At 40.5% G+C, this 24,267-nt stretch overlaps 1 protein-coding gene across 1 annotated transcript in view; it reads right to left on the bottom strand.

The window, feature by feature from the left end:
• LOC109404189 (collagen alpha chain CG42342) overlaps window positions 1-24,267 on the bottom strand; it is a 226,265-nt gene that overhangs the window by 91,818 nt on the left and 110,180 nt on the right. The window contains exons 3-4 of the mRNA XM_062842238.1: window positions 24,256-24,264; window positions 9,200-9,288 (exon numbers count right to left, since the gene is read on the bottom strand). Of these exons, the coding sequence (XP_062698222.1) occupies window positions 9,200-9,288; window positions 24,256-24,264 (98 nt within the window). The remainder of the gene's footprint in view (window positions 1-9,199; window positions 9,289-24,255; window positions 24,265-24,267) is intronic.

Raw genomic sequence — 24,267 nt, 5'->3', positions numbered from 1 at the left:
AAAAATGAATGATGAACTTAAGTGACCATACCACTGTTCTCCGTCCTAATATAGCTCGAAAGAACAGCCTATGACTCAAAGAAGGAAAAAGCTTGGATGAAATATTGGCAGTTTCAACGCCAACTAATCCCTGAATATCAAAACTAGAAAGAATAGCCAATGATTGAAAGACGGATGTCAAAAACTTGAATTCTTTTGATCATGATTCGGCCAAACGACCCTTTCGGCCAGATGACATTTGGTCAAATGGCCGGACGCCTTGTTACCTCCCCTAAGAAAGGTCGCTTGAAACTGGGACAAAAACGGTTGGAAGGACCTACTCCCTATTGGTCTTCTATCAATACTGCTATCCAACAACCAGGTTCGAATCAGTGCAACCAAATGATGCTCGAGTCATACCATGGATAAATTAGAAGCGTAGATTTGACACATTTAATGGTTCATATGATTTTATTACTTACATATTAGGCCGTTACAAATATTCATTTTACTTTTTGTCAAGCTTTTTGTCCTACCACTCATTGGTTGGTCGAGGGGGGGGGATACAAATAATGAAGTATTTAATTTGAAAAATATTAAAAACTCCTCGGATTGGTTAAAGAATTTTTGCCAAGACCCGATATTTTGATAAATATTTTTTTAACTGCCCCCTCAAAATGCAAAATCCAGCCAAAAATTTTTGAAGGGGGAACGGGGACAAAAAGTGAAAATAAAATTTGTATCAGCCTTAGTTTTAGTACTTATTCCTAGTATTGAGAGGGTGTCAGCGTTTGCACAGACAGGTATTAACCTCCGGCGAGATGCCGGTATTTCCATCGCTGGCCCGCCATGTACAGAGGTGGGGATTCTTCCGTACACTCAGTCACAATATGGATATCACCGCCATGGCTTGGTCGAATAGAAAGGCCGATCTCACTCTAGAACCACTTTGCACTTTCTAACTGCACGCACTACTTCCACCTTGAAATATCAGTCAGGCAATCAATTTGTCGATGCGGTATACAGTCAAACCTGCTTTACTAAGTATTGATTTCCTTGCTTCGTTCTGATATTTATTGGTAGGGTCAGTGTCATGATTTTGCTCAATTCTCCTAGGAGTATGACAATGATGAGATAGTGCTGATCAGATCGAGTAATGGGATGCTACGAGATTCTCTCACCATTTGGCTAGGGTTTCGGATGACGAATTTATGGATGTCGTTCTGAGCAAAACTTCATCTCTCTTGATGGTGTATGAACACAACGATGATACCAGTGTGCTCACCCTCTGTATCTTGTTTTATTTGTAATGATTTAGAAAGAAGATCACTCGATGAGAATATAGTGGCATGGAGAATCGATGGTTTTGCAGAATAGATAATGTGTTCTGTTGTATGTGTTGTAAGTGTAGTGACTTAGAGATGGTATGAGTATTTATATGGTATACATATGGTAGACCATGAGGAGTTACATAGAAACTCACGCGAGGCTAGTAGTAAGTGGGTATACAGTAGGGCAGTTCAGATTTATAACCTGTTGAAAATTCAAAACTCCCATGCGTTCATTACAATCCTTGATGTAAAACTAGAGTCCTGTTAAATTTTCAGCCATTTCGGTGGTGATTTAATAGTGGTCCAAAAGCAAAATAGGTTTGTATGAGAATTACTGTGGAGAATTTTCAAAAAAAGTTCTCCGCGTTGTAGATCATTCACACATGGATAAAGTCATAGGGTCAAAGTCAAATTGAATTCTTTAGATCTCAATGATGAATGTTACCGAAGACCGGAACTTATTCCGACAGTCGGCAAAAAAGATATTGAACAAATTCTCACTCGCATGCGCATCTTCATACACGATGTCCTGCAAGGTGTGCAAGAAGCTAACACCCATACTATGATTACGTGTCAAACGTGTCGATCTAGCTGTGGTCTTCTGTTCAAGCATGCATGGATGAATATTGATTAATTACTTCTGTCTCGAGAGTCCAAATGAGTTGCGGTCTTCCGCAACGTGCATCATTGAGATCTGAAAAATTCAATTTGACAATGAGCCTTCAACTTAATTTATGTGGTATGCTCTACAGCGTGGAGAACCTTTTTTGAAAATTCTCCATAGTAATTCCCATACAAACCTATTTCGCTTTTGGGCCCCCATGAAATCATCACCGAAATGGCTAAAGATTTGACAGGACTCTTGTTTTGCATTACGGATTGTAATAAACATATGGGATCTTTGAAATTTTAACATGTTTGAAATCTGAACTGCCCTAGTAGGTATACAGGTTGCAATCTTTGGAAATAATCTTTGTAGTTCATGCCTAAAGAAACACCTTACATATTACGAAGAGATCTCTGGGTGAATAACAGGAAACGAGGAACAAAAAATGTATACCTAATAGGAATCGTGGTGGATTCCTGAGAAAATCTTCCAGGAAATCTAAGAAAATGAAGTAATCATTGAAGCAATCCCTGGAGTAATCTGAAAAACTATCTATGGAGGAATCGTGAATAAAAAGAAAATGAAGGATTTCCAGGAAGAATCTATGATAAAAACCCCGGAAGAATCCATACTGAGAGAATTCCTAAGATAGGAAATACCGTGGAGGAATTCCGGAACAAATCAATGGAAGAATTCTGAAAAGATACCTTAAAGGACACCCAGGCGGAATTTTTGAAAAAAATCTCCTGGTAAATCCAGGATATAATTTCGCTAGGAAGAAATCATCAAGAGATGATTACCGTCTATTTAGTATTTCTATTGGTTCTGTGGCTGAGAAATGGTTTGCCTTTTATTCTTTTTTATTTTCTCTTGGTGGATCAAATCGTAATTTAATACCCACTGTTTTTGAATATTTTAATGCATTCACTATATTTTTTAAATATATTTTTTGTTGAAAAATATTGGTTTTTGTTGCAATTGCTGTTTTTTTTTTGAAAAAAATTCTAACACTTTTATCGCTCGACATTCAATTATAAATGGGAAATAATTTGTTCATGCGTTTTTTTTATTTGTTTGTGGATTTTTTTTTGTAGTTTTATAGGGTGCTTCCATCTCTATTTCTTTATTGACAATTTTGAAATTATGGAAATATTTGAATTAAATTGGCTGGTTGAAGGTGACGTGAAAAATTGACCAAAAATCCAGAATCTAAATTAACCTTTGTAAGAACCCTGTAAGGAATCCATGAAAGCATCTCAGGAGGATTCCTGTAGGAATCTCTGAAGAGATACCAGATAGAACCCTGGTGGAATAACTAAAGGAAACCCAGAGGAAATCCATTAAATAATAATTGAAGGAATCCCAGAAAAAAAACGGAAGGAATTCCAGAAGGGATTTTTGGAAATTATGAGAAGAATTTATGGAAGATTTTCCAAATCATGGAGTCTCGGTAGGAATTTTTGCAGGAATCCTTCAATAAATCTCGGGAGGAATTCTTCAAAAAATCCCAGAAGGAATCGTGGGAGAAAAAAGCGAAGAATCTGATCGAAAAATCCACAAAGTAGTCTCATGAGCAATTCCTGGAGAAGTTTTGGAAAGATATGTTAAAAAAAAACAAAAAAAAAAACAAAAAAAAACAAAAAAAAAACAAAAAAAAAAACAAAAAAAAAACAAAAAAAAAAAAACAAAAAAAAAAACAAAAAAAAAAACAAAAAAAAACAAAAAAAAAACAAAAAAAACAAAAAAAAAACAAAAAAAAAAAAAAAGAAACAAAAAAAAACAAAAAAAAAACAAAAAAATAAAAAAAAAACAAAATGAGGCGCTACAATATTCGTTGGTCAGTCGGTTTTTTCGCTAGGGCGATGGAAGTGCGAGTGAAAAATCCGGGATCAGAATCGCGCTACAATATTCGTAGATCAGTCGGTTTCCACGGTAGGGCGATGGAAACGCGAGCACGAAATCCGGGATCAGTGGTCATCGTGATCAAATAAATCATAATTGTGATGAAGACCGCTACGTGTATTTCCATATAACTAGTGGATCATATCACCTACCAGAGGTGGCTCCTAGATCCACACCTTACCCTACCTTACTAACCACCACTCCTTCCCGTGACAACTGTGGGGATGCTGTGGATTCCACGGTTTCTAGTAGCAACGGTTGTCGAACTAACATTCCTTCCCTTTCCTGATGACCGTAAGGACGTGGCCAGCGCCGTTATTGACTTTAAATAGCTGAACTCTCGAATTGTGCACATTGAGAGTGTGAAGCTAACCCCAAGCACCATTCATTGGATCCCTGTGCAACTTCGATTGTTCTGGTCAATCACGGAGTAGCAACTACGATGTGTACGGTTATCTTTGCTTTGCTTGCTTTGATATGTTAAAAAAAAACAAAATGAGTCTTTCTAGGAATCTCGGGAATAATGCAAGAAACAATCCCAGAAGAAACCCTAAAGGAAACCCGGGTAAAGTCAATTCTGTAATCCCGGAGAAATCCCTGAAGGGGCTGTTCATAAATAAACCACGGGAACTTAATGTTGGCCATATCAGACCTCCCCCTTTCTCCCTCGTAGACATTTTTCCATTCTTATTTTATTTTAATTTAAATGCAGCGTAGACTTTGGTCAGATCCCCTCCCCATAAAAGTTTGCATGATTTATGAACGGCCCTGAGCAAATCCTAGAGAAATCTACGAAGGAATTCCGGAGGACCATTTGTATGAATTCTGGAGGGATCCGTGAAGGAATTTCAATAGACATCCTCAAAACAATCCTGAGAGGATTTGCTAGAGGAATTCCTGAAGGAATCCCAATTTTGTGAAAAATTACGAAATAAATTCCCCAAAACAATCACGGGAGGAGTTTCTGAATGAATCCCGGGAGACATTTCGGATGGAATCCCTGGAAGAAGTCCATGACGATTACCCAGGAGAAAAACAAAATCGCCAAAGAAATTCGTCGTAAGAATCAATGAAAAAAACTGGAGGAATGCTTGAAGTAATCTCTGATGCAAACTCTTTGGGAAATTTGAAAAAAATCCTGGGAGATATTACTGGACGAATTCCTTGAAGAATTTTTGTAGAAATTCCATAAAGAATCCGGTGAGGAATACTGGGAGCAATTTTGGGGATAATCCTGGGACAAGTTTTTGATGAGAGAAGCTGCGAAGGAAGCATTTATTCCTTTTAATTTGTGGAGAAAAAATCATGGAAAGCTATCAAGAGGAGTTACTGAAGCCGCCCCACTCCCCGTAGACTATTGACCATACAAAATTTTGAAAATTGTATGGAACGTAGATTTGGAGAGAACCGCCCCCTCACCTAGCGGTCTACGTGGTTTATGAATGGCCTCTACAGGTTTTTTGAATGCCAATTAAGCGCATCCAAGCTGTAGAACTGCTATGCCAATTAAATGTCAATAAAACCTGATCTTTTGTTTATTCCAAAGCTTATTAGTTTCCTGGGATAGGGCCCATATAGCCGAGGCGGTAAACGCACGGGTATTCAGCATGACCATGCTGAGGATGACGGGTTCGATTCCCGGTCGGTCCAGGATCTCTTCGTAAAGGAAATTTCCTTTACTTCCTTTGGGCATAGAGTATCTTCGTGCCTGCCACACGATATACACATGCAAAATGGTCATTGGCAGAGGAAGCTCTCAGTTAAAAACTGTGGAAGTGCTCATAGAACACTAAGCTGAGAAGCAGGCTTTTTCCCAGTGAGGACGCTACGCCAAGAAGAGGAGAGGAGAGGAGCATAGGTCTTAGCTTTTATTGTATTATTATTTCAAGAAAAAACCGATAAATGAAGCATCGTAAGTTCTCTTTCTGTTCGAGGCTATTCAATTCGCCCCAGGACGATAAATCTGCACCCGGGCACAATAACCGGGCCCAGCAGTGGCAAATTCCGATCGCGCGAAGACCAGAGGGACGCAATGATTTATGCAATCTTTTTTCTGCTTTGGGTCCACTCTCTACGTATAGGTACCCATCGGCCAGGCTTTCCCAATACAGACAAGCTTAAATTTTGCCACAATAGGATGAGGGGACACAGTGACGCGAATCCTGGAGGTGGCCACGCGGTCGGTCTCATTGGAGGTGTAAACGCCCCGGATGAACGCGCTTTACACCGTTGCGTTGGTTGGTTCGTTCGCTCGTTTGTTCAATTGGTTCGGTTTACCTGTTCTGTTATCATGTTTGTCCATATCCCTGGGATTACCGGGCGGGCCGGCGTATTCTCCGGTGGCAGTGTTTTGAGTGTCCCTCCACCGAGGGAAAACCGCACGTCATTGTTCGAGTCATGTGTTGCGGCACGCGCTTTGAATTCTGGGTGGACGATTGTTTGTCCCGAGTGTGGACATGAGCTAAAATATGTTCCCATGAAGTGCGACAACACCGCGCTGATGTAGATTTATCAGGAAAACCTGTACTACATTCCCGGTCAGGAGTTTGGGGTTACCTCCTCAAATACATGATCTTTTTTCAAAGCCGATATATTTGCCAATTTGAGCCAGATTTTAAAAGTCTAGGTCATGTTCAAAATATTATAAGCCAAAGAATCTTCAAGCACGTTTTATCGATTTCTTTCAAAAATGTTTATATGAAAACCCCTAGCGTGCGAAGCTTTTGCTCTTCCTAGATGAACACGAATTGTTTGAATTGGAAAATATATTAACTCCAACACTATACCATACATCATTTGAATCACTGACAAATTTACATGTTTATTGAAAGGAAAGAAGCCCTGCCATGTTTCGCTTCATCCCTCCTGTCTGAAGGCGTTGAAATTATTCAAAACGTTTCCCAGCATTTCACCCCCGAGGATGCAATATCGAGTAAAATGTGCAAATATTTCATCTCCCACACTCTGCCCAGCATGCCATGCAATTGCTCTCCTCCCCACGCGCCCATCTCAGCAATCGGGTGCAAATGATGCCAAAGTTCCAAATCGGTGCGATGCAATGATGGTGTGAAGAGCGAAAATCAACAACGAAACGATAATGGGAGGGAAAATGAAATAAAGTATGCAAACATGTAAACATAATATGCTAAACCCTCGCATCGCATCGGAATGAATAACATCTAAATTATTTATGAGCGAGCTCGGAGAGAAGTCACCATCACCGGTTTCCCTCACACTCCTCGGTGTAATTACTGAAAATGCAGTGGCCCCGGGCCTCCGAGGAAGCTTGGGCAAGGGCAGTGCAATTTTTGCAGTTGCTCTTTCCCGAAATTCACCTGAATCGCTTTGTGGTCCGAGAGGCATGCTGCGTGAGTTTAACTGCGAGCATGGCCTGCTTGGATCGTTCCACTGGTTGGTGCACTGACTGAGTCACGGTCAATGATAGTGCAGGTATCACCCGGGATGCAGCGTCCCTTCCCCAAAACCTTCGAGTAGGACCATAATTTATGTCCAACGTTGTTGTTGTTGTTGCATCGACCAGTCCGTCCAGTCAGTAGTGCCAGGCTTGGAGGATGAGTTACGGTTTTCGCGGTTCCTGGGCAGCTTAATCTTCCGCTTCTCCTGTGCGCTGACTGACGCTATCAACGAACGGCCCCGGTCCCGGCGTCAAATAGTCACTGAGTTTAAATGGTCTGTGACCATGACTGTGAAAGTAGAGGAGGGCCATGGCAGAACGACGGAGAGCGATTAAAAACAATATATTTTATCACAGAAATCAAGCTCATCTTGTCGGAGCTGCTAAGAGCTGAGCTCCATGTTTTACCGGTAGTAAGCCGGGTTTTGGATGCAGCTGATGCCAGCTCCACCGCCTATTGCGACATTTGTGATGACAAATGGACTGCAAACTGCGGAGACCGAAATAATAACACGCCGCTACTGTACTGGTGGTGGCTGCGAGCGCAGTAGGCGCTGAAAGGTTACTTGGTCCACCGCAAAAGTCAGCCAGAAAAGTGGAACGATAACCCGGTATCATAGAGGGATGAAATTGTCCAGCGGAAGAATATGCAGTCGGAATTTGATGTTGTGACGCAGAAAAGGCTGGAAAAATATGAAATCTATTTCCAGGGAGTCAAGAGAAACCCACCTTGTTTTCATTTGAAACGTTGATTTTCCACAAACAGACAACATGCCCAAACAAAGCATGCCATGATGATGGGAGCGGAGGATACGCCAAAAGAAACAAAAATCCAATCCAAACGAAAAACTATCCCACACAATTCAGAGAAAAAAAAGATGTTTTTTTTTTTCATTCACTCACAAGGGGCATTCTCTGACTTCCGTTCTATTTTCCATTATTTATACCCAATTAAAATAAATACAATTTTCATTCGCGGTTCCGGACAACAGTGCACGATGCGAATATTTTGAGTTTATATACACAGAAGAGATATAGGACTCGCTTTTGTGTGTCCGGGGTGCTGATGAGTGAGAGTGATGAGAAAAACAAACTCTTTTGATCGCGGCGATCAGACGCCATGGACCGGGCCGGGATAGGAACCCTCTAAAAAAGCTCTTCGCTTTCGCGAATTCCACTTTTTCACCTTCCGGTCGCGGCATCCTGCGATTTGTTTTTCTCCATCAATAGAATGGATGATGGTGAGTGTTTTTTTTCTGTATTCCTATAGTAGGCCAAGCTCACGAATCACAATTGGTCGGCGTTAAGTCAGAGTGGACTACGCGGTTTTTTGGACAGTTAAAGATAAACAGAGGAATTCGATAATTCTGAACTTTTCGACCTTTCTTTGATGCAGATGGGTCATTACATTAAAGAACTACAGTTTTTCAGAAACTAATGCGCACAATTTGATATCCCAAGTGCTTGCACGACATTTCCCCAAAATCATTGAAAAACAGATGGTCCGGTCTGACATAACGCCGACAAATTCATGTTTGCCAGGCGATTCGAAATGAATGAATGGCAAATAAAGCATGCTTCTGTTGACTTAGTTGGTTGGATTGATGCTCTGACATGGAGGCTTAGCAATCTAATGCTCTGATTTTGAGCGAGAGTGAATCGTACAATGTTTGATGACGAAAATGCTCAAATGCTATTCGACGCGGAAACGAACAAACTGTTGCATGCGATTATCCTAGATCTAGCGGGAATCAAACGTGAAACAAGCTTAGATACGGCATCAATTATTTACAGACACTCCCTCATGCAAAGCGTGCTCAAGGCAGTCATTTGTCGGTTCAAGTTGTGATCAGGTCGTCGGTTGCTCAGTCAGTCAGACGGTTCTTGTTTGAAATCAGGTACGATTTCAAGCCGTGTCATCGAATATTTTCTTGGTGGATATCAATAGCATAAGCGAATACTTACTCGTTTGCCGCGTTTACCCCGTGGGCCCTTCTCTCCCTGAGGACCGGGAGGGCCTTCTGGGCCTGGATCACCTTTGTCACCGGGAGGACCTGTTGGAAAAGAAGCATAAACATTTTAATGTTTCGAAATTATTCAGTGCACTATATATTAATTCCCCTGGGTATCCAGTCAGCCAGTGGAACGCCAATCCGGAGACGGCGGGTTCGATTTTCGTTCCAGTCGGGAAAATTTTCTCGACTCCCTGTGTATAGTTTATCATTGTACTTGCCTCACAATATATAAATTCATGCAATGGCAGGCAAAGGAAGCCCTTCAATTAATAACTGTGGAAGTGCTCAAAGAACACTAAGTTGAAGAGAGGCAGGCCAAGTCCCGGTGGGGACGTAGAACGATAAAGAAGAAGAAGAAGATGCATTTCCTTACGAATGGTTGAATCAAGTCCAGCTTGATCCCTTGGTCATGATCACAGTCAGCTTTACTAACTTATGCCGTATTTCTTTTTTAACCTGGGTTGGAACTGGATTGGCGGAAAATATGTAAACAAAACTGTTGGTGATTATGTTGGAAGGGGAATGGCGTTCAGTCTTTGGAGGAATAACTTAAAAACGGATTCTTAAGCTTTCATCCGATGTTTCGGTCGCTATATTGCGCCTTCTTATGGGCATAGTTAATTCCCAGAAGAAGGCGCAATATAGCGACCGAAACGTCGGATGAAAGCTTAAGAATCCGTTTTTGAGTTATTCCTCCAAAGACTGACCCAGGTTGGAACTGGATCAAAAAGAAAAACGGCATTAAACAAATATGATGTAGCATCTTAACGATTTTTTTCTCAGAGTATGTCATAATTGTGAAAATTTCGTAAAACAACTACTTCGTGTACTAACTACATACGTTATCGATGTCTAGCACAGAAAAGCCAGAAATTTAATACCTTTTGCAGTTATTTGGAGTAAATGCATTTTTTTGAGGTTTTTACCGAAGTGTACTGAAAAGCTATACCCTTTTTGATAGAAGGCTCGGATGGTCAAAGAACATATACCAATCAACTCAGTTCGACGAATTGAGATGACGTCTGTAAGTGTGAGTTGTTTGTTTGTTAATTACCGGGGATTTTAACCTTTTATAGGTCATTCATCCCGATGTATTTGTGAGCATGTTTTCTTCACTATAGAGGATTGCAAGGCAAATCTGCACGAAAGACGTTGTGCGTGTATGAACTCCTGTCAGACTCCCTAAACTCGCTACAAACTAAGAGCAAATTGCAACATTAGCCTGCTCCACTACCTCTTCAACTATAGCCGACCCTCCTCCCCGGAACCACTGGACGCAAATACATCAGGGGGTGGCTCTGCTGGACTAACGCATTAGCTCAACAGCATCTGGAAAACACTGCAATCATCCTCTTCGTAGCTCCACATTTCTGGTTGGGCCTAGTTGAACGCTGTGGTACACCCGCCGTGACTTTATCTGATCTCTGACCCTGATTTGTCTAATAGACCAGTACTCGGTTCTGGATGTTGCTTTTCAACACCTTCCACAGATTGTCGTGAACCCTCATGTTGTGCAAAACACATTCTCATGGTCGCCAAACTCTTCGTCTCTCCGGAACCACCAAGAAGGCATTGCATAAGAGAGGGGTTAGTGCACATCGCACCCCCAAGGTTAGCTGCGTAGCCTGCAGAAACGAACATCGATGACTCGCTTTGGAGAGTCCATCACGGTAGCATGCTAGCGCTTAGTCAGTTTCCCGAGTGGTCCTCATCACTCCCTTTGTCTTCGGAAAGCGGGCAGGGCCAACCCCGCCCGCACCCAACTGCTTAGCAGATATCAAGAACTGATGCCCACGTGCAACCCGATATGACATGCTGAAGGCTGGGGTATCTCTACCCTTCAGGCCCTATCAGCTGCACCAGAAGGTTGCTGACAGCAGGGTCTCCACCTGCCCCGGCCCTTGCCGGGGACCCCTTTCCAACCGCAGGCTCGGATCCAACCTAGTAGACCGACGCCCCGACAGCACCGCTACCGGGACTTCCTCTCCGCGGCCACTTAATCGCTGTAAGGGTCGATCTCGACCGCAGGGCACCGGTATGACCTACGAAGCCGACTTCGAACCCCTGGACCACCTCTTGTACTGCATCTGGACTAGCCATTCTCCGAGTCCACGCGCCACCTCCTCTGTAGCTCCCAGAGGAAGTCGTTAAAACGGCGTTCCAGCTAACCTCATCACTACACATCCTCTGGACCAAATTGTCCGGAGTTGTGACCTTGACCATAGAGGCCATCCTGGCAGTCCTGCAAAGCACTCCATGTCCTCACTGATAAGGATGCCGATAGGCACCATACCAGTAATGACGCAGAGAGCGTCGTGTGACACGGTACGGTACGCGCTCGCAACCCTCCCTCAGGCACATAAGCCTGTAAGTACTTTCCAGCTTCCGTCGGTAGCATTCAGAACTTAGCGCGGTCGGGCCGCCATACCTAATGACCGCAATACCGTTATGACCATCTGGATCGCTTCCACTGTCAACCACCCTTTTCGGAACCTGAACTGCTTATTAGATAGCCCGCTCTTGCTTTCACTTGCACTTTATCAGCCTATTCAGGATGATCTTCTCCAAGAGGTTGCCAAGAGCATACAGCAGAAATATCGATCGATAGGATGCTGGGTCTCATGGCGGCTTGTCTGGTTTTAGCAGCAACACTAGTTTTTGAATCGTCCAAATGCCTGGGAAGTAGGCTATCGGAAACGCCCGGATTGCAACCTTCAACACCACATTAGGAATACCATCCGGACCGGGGACTTTCTTAAATTTTAGTCATTTTGCCACAATAAGGAGCTTATCATTAGAAACATGGTTTTCTGCTTCCATCTCGTTGACGTACGGTATATGTGACCATGTGAATGGGCCGTGTTTTGAAAAAAGACCTTCCACAATTATCCTCAACTTATCAGGGCACATTTCAGCTGGCGTCGTTGGACCCTTAATCTTCGCCATCACGACGCGGTAAGCTTGATCTCAAGCTCCACTTGTAGACACAACTCCTTGTAACAATTGTTCATGCTTAGTGTAATCTCCCATTTGAAAGTGACCCTGGCCGCGCGGAAGTTCACCTTGCGTTCCTCCTTAGTTGCTCTTTGAACACGTCCTCCAGCTCTCAGATAGGTAGGGTGCTGAGCCTTTTATTCTACCAATATGCTGGAAGCCGGAAGTTTCTCTGCTCAACCTATGGTTGGTTGCATCACATGCTTTCGCTACTGCTTCCGTTAGCTCTTCAGAATTAAAAATGCGAGCGTCGTTATCTGCTCGAAATGCCTCTACAAGGTCCTTATCGAACTCGTTTATTTTCCACTTCCGTTCACGAGTCCTTCGATCGCACCATGCAGAGGAAAGCCGCCGTCCATTGCTGTAGTGAATCACCCTGTTGGCCACTATGTGTAATGTATACACCTCGCTTACTCTCCAGTTCATGTTGTACATACATCTTTAACTGAATTTCGTCCCAATATCAAAAAGTGCCAGAGATGCCTTTGGGGATTCCTCCACGAATACTAAGAGCCAAGGGAAGTGGGGCTGTGATGAATTTGATCAACAAATCGTGGAATTTGTCACGTAATTACCAGTTCATAGCTAGGATTACAACAGACATTTATGCTGAGGTTTATTTTGTAGATATCCCAATGGTATTACTTCAGGAGTTGTTGTCAGCATTCTTTCCGAGATTTCTCCAAACATCCCATTCAAAACCCTTCCGGAAATCGTGGTGGGATTTCCCCCAGAAATTCTTGCGACGGTTCCTCCAGAAATTTCTGCTGGTGTTTCTCCAGGATTTCATGCGAGAATTCCTCCACGATTTTTTCCGAAGATTTTCAAAGAATTACTTAAAATATGTTGCTGAAAATTGTTCCAGGAATTCCTCCTGTGGTATCCACAGTATGTTTCTTGGAATTCTTTTGGAATTTCCAGAAAGGAATGGATATTCAAAGAGAACTTTTCCTAGGAAATTCTACAAGAAGTGCCCTTGTCCTAGATTTTTTCCGTGGATTCATCCAGGAATTCACCTAGAAATTCTATCAGAATTTCCTCGTGTCATGCCTTTAAGAATTCCTGCTGATTTTTCTCCAGAAAATCTACCAGGTAAGGATGTCTCCCGTTTTTTTTTTATTCCGTGTCGGGTATTGTGATATATTCCCCATTTTGTTTTTAGCTTTGTCCATATGACATAACACTATTGGAAGTGATTGTCAATGTTGGACTTGTGGCTTTACTCCAGCACGGTATTGCATTCTAAATGTAGTGCACTACCGTACTGGAATTTGTTCTCCATATTTCAAAGGGTTCTATCATTGCCGGACAGTGGCATAATAATTATTCAAATAGCTTAATTACAACAATATAGATAGTACGCACGAAAACAGCTTTCTATAGATATGTTTTACTGGAAAATATCTGAATTTCAACTCATAAATGAAATTGTGTTATATGTGTTATATGCAAGTTTTATAACTGACAAGTAACTCAATTTCATCTGATCAATATTAGAGAGTTAGTTCGGACGTATATTTGGAGGATTATAAGTGTATTAGGATTCACCTTAAATAACTTGTAAGATGTTTTATAAGCCGCCATTTTTTGCGCTGTTTTGCTTAAATAAGTGTTCAGTATTAAGTTAATAATACAGGAGATGAACAACCGACTATGTATGAAACGTGAATTTTAAACTATTATAAATTATAAGTGTTGAAAATTTCATTTTGTCATATCTAAATTCAATCGCCTACAGCAAATTTTAGAAGCTGAACCTGAGAATATGGTATATGAAAAACTTGTGCGGCTAGACCAGTTCTGCTAGAAAGTCACGGAAAACCGCTATTTTTCGAATATTTAACGTAAATGTCACGGACCACCTTTGAAAAATGCTAAATGATATTCACCGTGAATATCATTTGGCATTTTTCAAAGGGAGCCCGTGACATTTACGTTAAATATTCGAAAAATAGCGGGTTTTTCGTGACTTTCTAGCAGAACTGGTCTAGCTGCACAAGTCTTTCATATACCATATTCTCAGGTTCAGCCTCCAAAATGAGCTGTAGGTGATTGAATTTAAATATGACGAAATTAATTTTTCAGCACTGATTATAATACTAGTTGTGTTATTTGGGAAGTATTCTGCTTCACAGAAGCGACAAAGATCATCTTGAAGTTTTCCAATCAGCTTCAAGTGATATCGACTCGGAAAATGACTTGTAACAAGAGCTACAAATAAACTCAGATCTTTTTTGGAAAGTTCTAGTATTTTGCGAGTCATTTTAACATTTGGAGTACCGTCGATGGGGGTGACAATGGGTCTGGGGGGTGAGATTGGGTCAAAAATGGAGAAACATAAAATTTGAAATAGCTCATCAACTATCGCTAATTTATGTAGAAAACTTTATATTACTTCAAAGAGGAGATGTTTTTACACGTCATGATGCAGAATAAGATGTTATGCAAAAATCGTTTTTTGTTAAATTTGTGGCTAAACCTATATGATGAAACTACTAGTAAATCATTCTGAAAAAAAATCTCCTTCATAATGTTTCACACAAGTACCTAACCATAAATTTTCTTAAAAGTGATTAGCTGTAGGTATTACCTAGTTGTTGCAACGAAAAAAGCGGGCTGTCATTGCTCTTTTTATTTAAAAATTCAATATGTTCGACCCTATGTCAATATATTAAGAATGGGGGTGAGATTGGGTCAAGCAAGTTATTGAGTGCACATAACCTTAACTAAAAATTCAACATGTTATACAGTCCCCGTTTGACGTTAGAGTGGTGCCATGTTTACCGTATCTTCATAAAAGCACTTTTTTCGAAAATATGTCGAAGAAGTGTCAAGTGAGTGTGTTCCTACGTTTAGTGCCTAAAATTATTTATAACAATAAACCCATGCGTTTGGACGGCTCCTCTAATCATTAGCTAATATTTAGTGTACTGCAATATCGTAAGCTCACAAAATAGACTTAATAGCGTTCTTTATCTCCACTTATTTTTGAAATTTTGAGGAAATATCGTGAAACTACCAGACGGTAATGGTATCCAGAAAATACTGGGACTATAAAACCGGTGACATAGTACAATGTCGGAAAGTTTTTTTTTAGTTTTTATTTCTGTGTATTTTAACTAATGCTAATTCTAAATTTCAATGTCGGAAAGCAAACGAGATGCGACATACGTGATTACTTATTGAGTATTTCACTTGAACTTTATGAATTAAGAGTGGCATATAAGGATCATTCATGGAGTCGGTCGTGTGATGCCAGCAGCGGATGACATTTCAGTTTGGCTTGGTTCGTCGTTGCATCGCGTCGTCGTCCGGTGTGCGTGCTCGTCTTCATAAGGGGCGGTTAAGTGTGTTTTTGGAGGCAAAATGGAAGTGCCGCTTTTTTCATTCGGATCGGCCGCGTCGTCGTCAACAATTTGAATGTGCACGAAGTCGTACCCGTGTGTTGTTGTAGCGGTTCAGTGTGATTTCGAGGCCAGTTTGTGGAAGATGCTGCAGCACATACGCACTGGACACTTCGAAGGATGTTTATTGGTGAGCTCGTTCCATTTTATCACAATAATTAATGCTATAGGATGTATAAAATTCTGCACTGGGTTTTGTGTATTTATCTAACAAATATTGAAAAGTTCGTCACGTCATGTGTCGGCGCTAGTTCCAAATGCACATTTAGTTGGTAATAAATATTTTTCTTTCATTTTTTGCATGTACACAAAAATTTGAATGGTTCGTCATTTTCGGTGTCGACATTTGTAATATTTTAGCCCAAATGGATAAATGTTTTGACTCAAATAAACGTTGCATGAATTTCTGGAAAAAAGAGAAGGTCGGTAAAAGATAGACGGCGAACCATGCGGTAAGATCTTTCTGATTTATTTATCCCGTGTTATTTTGTTAATACTTGTGAATCGATCGCGTTCAGCATTGTCTCGCGCGGAAACGCAAACTACAGATGCGTCGGAGTTTAGCATTGTGTTCTCCTTAGTTGCGAATGAATAACTTATGTAGGGTGAGTTTTGAGGCACAATAGATCGCGTTCGTCGTCCAAGGTTTAGAAGGGTATTTCTTCGCGAGCACATTATTAATCGCGAATCAAAACATTACATTCGTTTACCACGTCGAAATCCTCAACACATCTCCATTTCCCCTGTCCAAACTCCTAGTGATTTCTCGTAGTAACGCAGAGAATTCCTCGGTTATTGGCCTAAGCGAGAATCACGTCATCATTTCCTTCCCTATCCTCAATTGACCTGCATTCGGACGCGGCCGGCGCTGGTATTGCTTATTGAAAAGTATTGGGATTGCAGCATTTACACAATGAAGAGAAAGCTAATCCCAAGCATCATCTGTTGGTTCTTTGTGTAAATGCAGTTGTCTTTGCAATAACAGAGGAGCAACCGCGGGCGGTCAATCATGCTCATGCTCAACTTTATGAATTAAGAGTGGCATATAAGGATCATTCATAAAATACATAAAAATACTAAAGAACGAAAAATAAGTCTACCGTTGTACTAGGACTCAAACAAAATTTATAAAAAAAAAATCCTTCAAATATTATTGCGGGAGAGGGTCTAATAATGTGAAATGCTGTGTAACATAACATTTGAACGACCCTCTATCTTGAGATGGAGTGATTTGCTTTGGCAATACATGGGCCAATGGTCATGTACATAAGAGTTTATAACGAAGTATTTGGATAAACATTTCTTATGCAGTATACTAAAAATATCATGTTTTTTTCGATGAATCTTTCAATGCGCCCCTTCCTCCTCTCATGGAAGTTGAAACTTTAAATAAGGATGATTATGGTGGTATCTAAAACTAGTGATACAACATACAAACTGAAGAATACAAACGTTATTTTATCAAATTTCAACCATTTTTTCGGTTGTATTAGCCCTTTTAGGTGGATTAATCATCTTTTAAAATTATCTAAGTTTTTATTCGTCATGGTTACATTGTATTTTAAGTAGGTTTACTAGATCTGATCAATAAAATAAACTTATATTCCCAGATAGGCGATTTCGAATACTTTGACCCATTCTCACCCCATCTAAGGGGTGAGATTGGGTCAATTTTCAATCATTTGTAGTTTAGTAAGCAATTCATATAATGTGATACTTTCTTGCTAAATTATCATTACCACATAGAAGAGTATACATACCAAATAAAAAGTTATTCCGACTTCAACTGCATTTGTTATTTAACAAACAATCTTTGAGTATCCTTTTTTGACCCATTCTCACCCCCAACGACGGTAATGAAACGTTTTGCCTGCCTCGTTATAGAAGTGTTTTTCCAATTGGCATTCACTTTTAAAGTTTCCCATGCTTTCAGCTCCATTCCAAGAGTTGCAGCAGAAAGCCCACAAAAGGGTTCTGGTCCCATGAATTGACAGTCCGATCCAAGTTTTGCTAACATATCGGCTTTTTCGTTACCATCTATTCCACAATGGCCAGGAACTTTGACTTGATCACGACAAGACAGTTTTTGAAGTGATTGAATGCAATCCCAAATGTGTTTAGATGTACATACATGTCGCCGACCTCAAGGCATTCAGCGCTGCATTACTGTCAGACATGATGCAGATATTTGATATGTCTCCCGTTATTTCGCCGCAAATTAATCAAACAATTTATCTCAGGGAATTCCTCTAGAATTTTTACAATACCATAAAAGACAATTACACCGTCTTCGGCCAAAGGCCGCTCAGACTGAACATTACACTAACATTAGACAACGGACAACACATATAACACCCAGTGGTCCAGTGGAGAATTTTTCGTTTGATGAAAAGTTTTCCCCGACTGAAGCGGGAATCGAACCCACACTCCGAGGTTTACGAGTCACCTAAACGACTGACGCCGTTAACCGCTCGGCCACGAAGCCCGATTTCTCTTTATGTTTCCCTATAGGGTTTCTTATATGGATTTCTCAGGGGTTCCTCTGGGGATTTCTCCAAGATTTCCTCAAGGTATTTATACAGGAATATTTCTTACTATTGCTTTCGAATTTCTGCAAAAAATCTCCTAGTGCTTCTTTCTGGGAATTGTCATGGATTTCATGCTTTAACTTCTCAAGTCTTTTCTGATTTCATTTTTCTAGGGATTGTTCCGACTAACTCCCCAGAACTGTTTTCCGGGGGTTCCTCAGTGGATTTCTCAAATAAAAACGTCTTGAATCCTAACAGGGATTTCTTCAAAGATTTCAGAAATTTCTCCGTCAGGAATTTTTGCAGAGTTTCGTTATGCAATTCCTCTGGTATTTTGTACACGAATTCTTCCAGGGCTTCTTCATCCAGAAATTTCAACTGGTATTTTCAAGTTATTTCTCTGGGAAATTTCAAAAGGTTTCTCTAGAGATTCTTTTACAGAGCTACCTGCAAATATTTTTTTGGGGATTACAATTGCGCTTACTTTTGAAATAAACGCAGAATGTTTTCGGCTTAGAACAGTTTGGAAATCAAAGCGGAAAGACAGTAGCAACAGAGCCAGCTGCGCTAACCGGATCCGTTTGCGCTGTCGTCTGCTGTCTTTTGTAGACCACAATTAGGGTAAATCGCCAATTATTGCACACCTTGAGAGCTTGCTACTCCATGATTGACCAGAACAATCGAAGTTACACAGAGAACCATTGAATGCGGAAGCTTGAGACTAGCTAACCATTCTCAACGTGCACAATTCGAGAGTTCAATAACGGCGCCGGCCACGTCCTTACGGTCATCGGGAAAGGGAAGGAATGTTAGTTCGACAACCGTTGTTACAAGAAACCGTGAAATCCACAGCATCCCCACAGTTGTCACGGGAAGGAACATTTTGTTAGTAGGGTAGTATGATAGGTGATATGATCCACACCACTGGCACTGGTTATATGGAAATACGCGTCGCGATTATCGTATAACAAGCGCAATTCTGATTTAATCAATCAATAGTAAGACGAATAAACACGATTTATTTTCACAATACTCACTACACAGCAACCTAACTATACATACTTGTCCGTTGTCCCTGCATATTTGTCACTTGTTTTTTTTTTCACGCAAATCACCTAACTTGGCCACCTGAAAGTCGACTGAAGATGCTTGTAAATAACGTTGAATCTTTTGTACACTGTAATATTGCAGACTACATCCCAAATTGGACTATCACACTTTTTTTTGGAACGCCTAAAAAGTGTGATAAAAGTGCACATTTGCCTCGGATCGTCTCGACGTCTTCGGTGGACTTATTTCTCCATTTACAAGGAATAAGTGCACCGAAGAGCTCAACTCGATCCGACGTGGCCCTGCGCTGCAATCACACTTTGAAGGTGTGTGCACACTATTGTGTCAGTCCAATTTGGGGTGCAGTCAGCAATAACTTAACTATTTTGATAATACACTGAAGTTTTTTACGCGCTTTTTTAACGCGGTACCATTACCGTCGTAAAAAATAACTTCAGTGTATTGAACTACTTACTGATTCATACTTGCAACTACTGTAGTTAAATTGTGTTCAACAAGAAATGATTTATTGAAGAAAAAAAAAATAATGTGTGTATTTGCGTCGATTTCAATGTATTGGGGAGATATGAGCACCATTTAAAAAAAAAAAACTTTCATGCTTAAACAGCTATTTACGTATACTGTGTTTGAAAGAAAGAAGTCTCGTGTGATGCTTGTTATCAGGAGTTGAGGTAATTTGGCCAATTCTGTATTATTTTTTTTCCAAATTATTGGGAGCTTGAATGACTTCTTATTGCTTTAATATCAAGTCAATATAAGAGCTACAGGAAAAAAATAGATATTACTAGACTTTATGGAATTTAACCCTTATGTGGCCAGCAGGGTACCCGGGTACCCAGCACCCATTTGAAATACACGGTGTAGAAAAAAACAAAAAGTTTGCCGGCCACATAACGGTTAAAGGAGTTTAATGAATCCGCACCGGCGAAACTACCTCGACTCTTTCTAGGGTATAAACCTTTCCCTCCGAATAATATGGTCCGACCGAGCTCTTCATCACAACTGCCCCGCGATCGCGTCACTTTTTCACTTTTCCCTAGAAGTAATGCGGCCCGACTGCGAAAAGAAGATGTGCAACAATCGGCGATTCACCCTACTAAAAGCTTCGAGAAGGATCTGTTTCAATTGGGAAAATAGGACAAAGAGAAGGTTAACATTTAGTGGCTCTGCTGTAAAATTGAAAACAAAACTACTTTTCATACTAAAGCACTGAATATTCACTTGAAAAATCCCATTTTTATCACTGCCCGCTTCAATTTTTGAACACAAAGCAAACTACCCATAACCACCCCCTCCACAGTCACCACCCATCTCCGGCACCTATCACTTGCTGCTATTATGTTTGACGAACTTAGAATCATTTTTGTGAGCAAAGAAAATTCAATGAAGTTCAAAAATGTATCGATGTTTGGCAGCCTAAATGCTACCAGGGGCTGACAAAATCGGGTCCGTACTGTATTGGTGTTATAAGAAACCGCATTATTGCGCATGTTTCCCTGAAAGTCCTCCAGGAATTCATCTCGAGATTCCTCCTAGGAATTCTTCAACATTCAACATACTGGAACTCCATGAAATCCCAGCGAACGCCTCTGAAACCATCCTGGAACGTTCTGTAACCCCTTGAAACGCATCAGAAACGTTTTGAAACGCCCCTCAAAGCCCACCTGAAACATTCTGTAACCCCCTTAAATGACTCTGAACTCTCCCTGAATAACCCGAGACACCTTTGAACGCCCATAAAGCTACACTGAAACATCCTTAAAACCCCTAAAACGCCCAGACACTTCTCAAAACGCCTTTGAAACATCACTGAAAGCCCTGTAGCCCCTCGAAACGCTCCTGAAACGCTCCCAAAAGACCCTCCCTGAAACATCCTGCAACTCCCTGAAACCGGTATTTTTTTGTCACATTTACTGTGACTTGATTTTTTTTACGTGGCACCTGTGCCGCTCAAAAAAAAAAAAACGACAGCCAAAACGAAGTTTGAGATGGATTGATCCCTACCAAGTTTATACAGCCAGTGACAAAAGATATTACTCCCCAGGGATGCCAGATGAGTTTTTGAAAAATCTGTATCACTATTTTCAAATAGCTGTGTCCCATACAATATTTTGGTGAAAAATCTGTATCTCATACTAAAATAAAACGGTCTTCTATTAAAAAAATATGCATTTCATATAAAACGAATACTCTACAGATACTCAAAAATCTGTTTAATACAGATAAATCTGTATATATGGAATCCCTGCTCCATACAAAATGATGAAGTTTGGGGTTATGCATATCAGCTTCCAGAAGTTCGACTTAGCTAGTCCCGATATAAAAAAATCGTGAGTTTCAGTTTTCCAGAATGTCATGGCGTTCTAGCTACTGTCAAAAAGTTTCAGATGGTTATTCAGAAAAAAGTAAGTAACCGAGGAACCTTTCAATTCAATTCAAACCCGAACGATTGTGGCTGGTTGACTTGTTCGTCGAAGTTGTTTATTTCTATGAAGATGATAAACCAGACGTGTTAGTGAAATACCTGCAAGGAAAAAAATCGAATTAACTACCCACGCTTTACTTCCCTTCCAGAGGAAGAACTCGCATTTTGCGAGTTTGTCGGGAGTGGGATTCGATCCCAGTTCCTCGGCGTGACAGTCAAGTGTTCTAACCAGTCTTGCGAATAATCGCGACCATCACGAGACAATCACTTGAACCGCTTTCTGGAGTCACCGTTCCCAAGGTGATACGAACCAGCTAGCGTGTCACGCCTGGAATGACAAACATGTTGTGGGTTCCACCCTTCGCAGTTTTGCAGCGATAGCAGTTGCTGAGTATGCTTCAGGCGGGTTGCGAGAGAATCAATCTCACTGAGCAACGATGCATAACGGGCGAAGTGAGAGCGTTTGCCGTAGCCAGGGCGAACTACGTGGTGCGTTCAATGTGTGCGTTTAAACTGAGCCATGCAAAACGAATAGGATTTATGACGTAGAACCGTGCTTGTGATAATACACATGCATAGTTTTACATGATGTTGCGCGTGCATCTGCTTGAGGCGACGGAGAGAGTCATGACACTCACATGAGCCGTATCCAAGTCAGGATGATTGTAGCAAAACAAGGGTGACCGGGTGACTATGATGGGATTCTGTCTTTTCTGGTGTTAGCGACTGTATAGAGAGCGAATCAGAAACCGCAGAGACAGGGTGATACAAGCTTGGTGTTTATCAGCTTTTTTGTGACTTGTACGCTGATGCTTCGCGACACTGGTTCTAATCATCACACCAGGTCCGCTCCACGCATTTCGTTTTTGAGATATATGAAACCGACCCTTGGTTACCTACTTTTGTTTTCGAATAACCCTCTGAAAATTTCTGGTTACAGACTAGAACGTGATGAAGTCACGGCAAACTACACGATGTAAAATGAAAGATTAGCTTCAATCTGTTCTTTGGTAATGGACGGGAAAAAGGCGATTTATTAATAGCGGTCTGCCAAGCAACACATATGTACTATAAGAGTTACGGCAACGCAAGTTTTGGTTGTATAACAGTTTATTTGACGTTATTCTAGCATAGTGTTAGAATAACATCCAATTTACTTCTATATTTATAACCAAAACTTGCGCAGTCGTAACTCTTATAGTTCATTGTTTACTTGGGCTGGGACTGCACCACCTACATACAGGGGGTGGCCACAATGTTTGGGATAGGCAACTTTTTTCTCCCACAAAAATTTCAACATACTGTAACTTTTCATAGAGTACATCAAAAAATCTTAAATTTTGACTGTTTATCAACCTGTTATATGTGCATCATTGGTACAAATTTGGGCTCAATAGAATAATTTTTCGCGGAGTTAGAACCGTTTGGGGAAAACACTATTTTTTAAACAACTCATTTTTGAGCTGTCATATCTCGGAAACCAGTGAACCGAATTGAATGAATTTTTTAACGTTTATCAACAGTATATTGATACTTAATACAACGTTATAAAATGTAATATTTTTTCACGGCGAATTAACTTATACCGGGTTGAAAATTTTACCCATATAGAGGAAAATAAGTCAAATTTACAATACCACACAAAAATTACTAAATGTGTTCTTCCTTTAAGCTAAATAGGCTCTAATATATCTGATTAAAGACAACTTGAGAACAGAAGTGGAAAATCTTTGGACACCAACACTAAAATTTATTGACATTGAAACAATAATTTTTTTTTGAGAAAAATCCAAAAAGTGTCAATCTATGATAACTTTTTTCAACGTTCAAAAAGTCTCTATGTTTTAATAGTTTGTGAAGCGTTTGTATATTGTTAGTGTACGTTCAAATTTTCATTCAATTCGGTTCACTGGTTTCCGAGATATAACAGCTCAAAAATGAGTTGTTTAAAATATAATGTTTTACCCGAACGGTTCTAACTTTGCAAAAGATTAATCAATCGAGCCCAAATTTGTAGCAATGGTGCACATATATTAGGTTGACAAACAGTCAAAATTTGAGATTTTTTGATGCGCTCTATGAAAAGTAATAGCATGTTGAATTTTTTGCGAGAGAAAAAACAGTTGCCTATCCCAAACATTTTGGCCATCCCCTGTATTTGTGCAGCTTGCTTAAGGACAAACGTCTTGAAATCCCGCTTCAAGAGTGCATGAGAACTTCAAACGCACAAATCTCAAGAAGCAAGCTTCACACGACAGTGCATTTCATTAATCTGTTCTTGCTCACTTGTAATAAGCTTAAAATAAGAAGATCAGATGCGCTGGTTTTGTTTACGAAGAGATTTGTGCTCTTGAAATCGTGAGTAGGTGCCAAAGTCGGCCATTGTGGCGACCATCTTGGGATTCTAACAAGTCTGTCCTTAAAGCTAATGATAATGCTTTGAACTTCAAAGATATCTATTGTATTCGCTAGAAAATTCTGCAAGAGCTATTGATTCTGTTTTTTTGCCCACTCTGGGCAATAAGTATACCTTAATTTATAGAAAACTGATGTTATGATAAAATAATATATTTAATAATTCTACCTGGTGGTCCTG

This window comes from Aedes albopictus, chromosome 1, assembly GCF_035046485.1.
Source record: "Aedes albopictus strain Foshan chromosome 1, AalbF5, whole genome shotgun sequence".
NCBI lineage: Eukaryota > Metazoa > Arthropoda > Insecta > Diptera > Culicidae > Aedes > Aedes albopictus.
The sequence above is the reverse complement of the archived record's forward strand: the minus strand, read 5'-3'. Positions and strand labels throughout refer to the sequence as shown.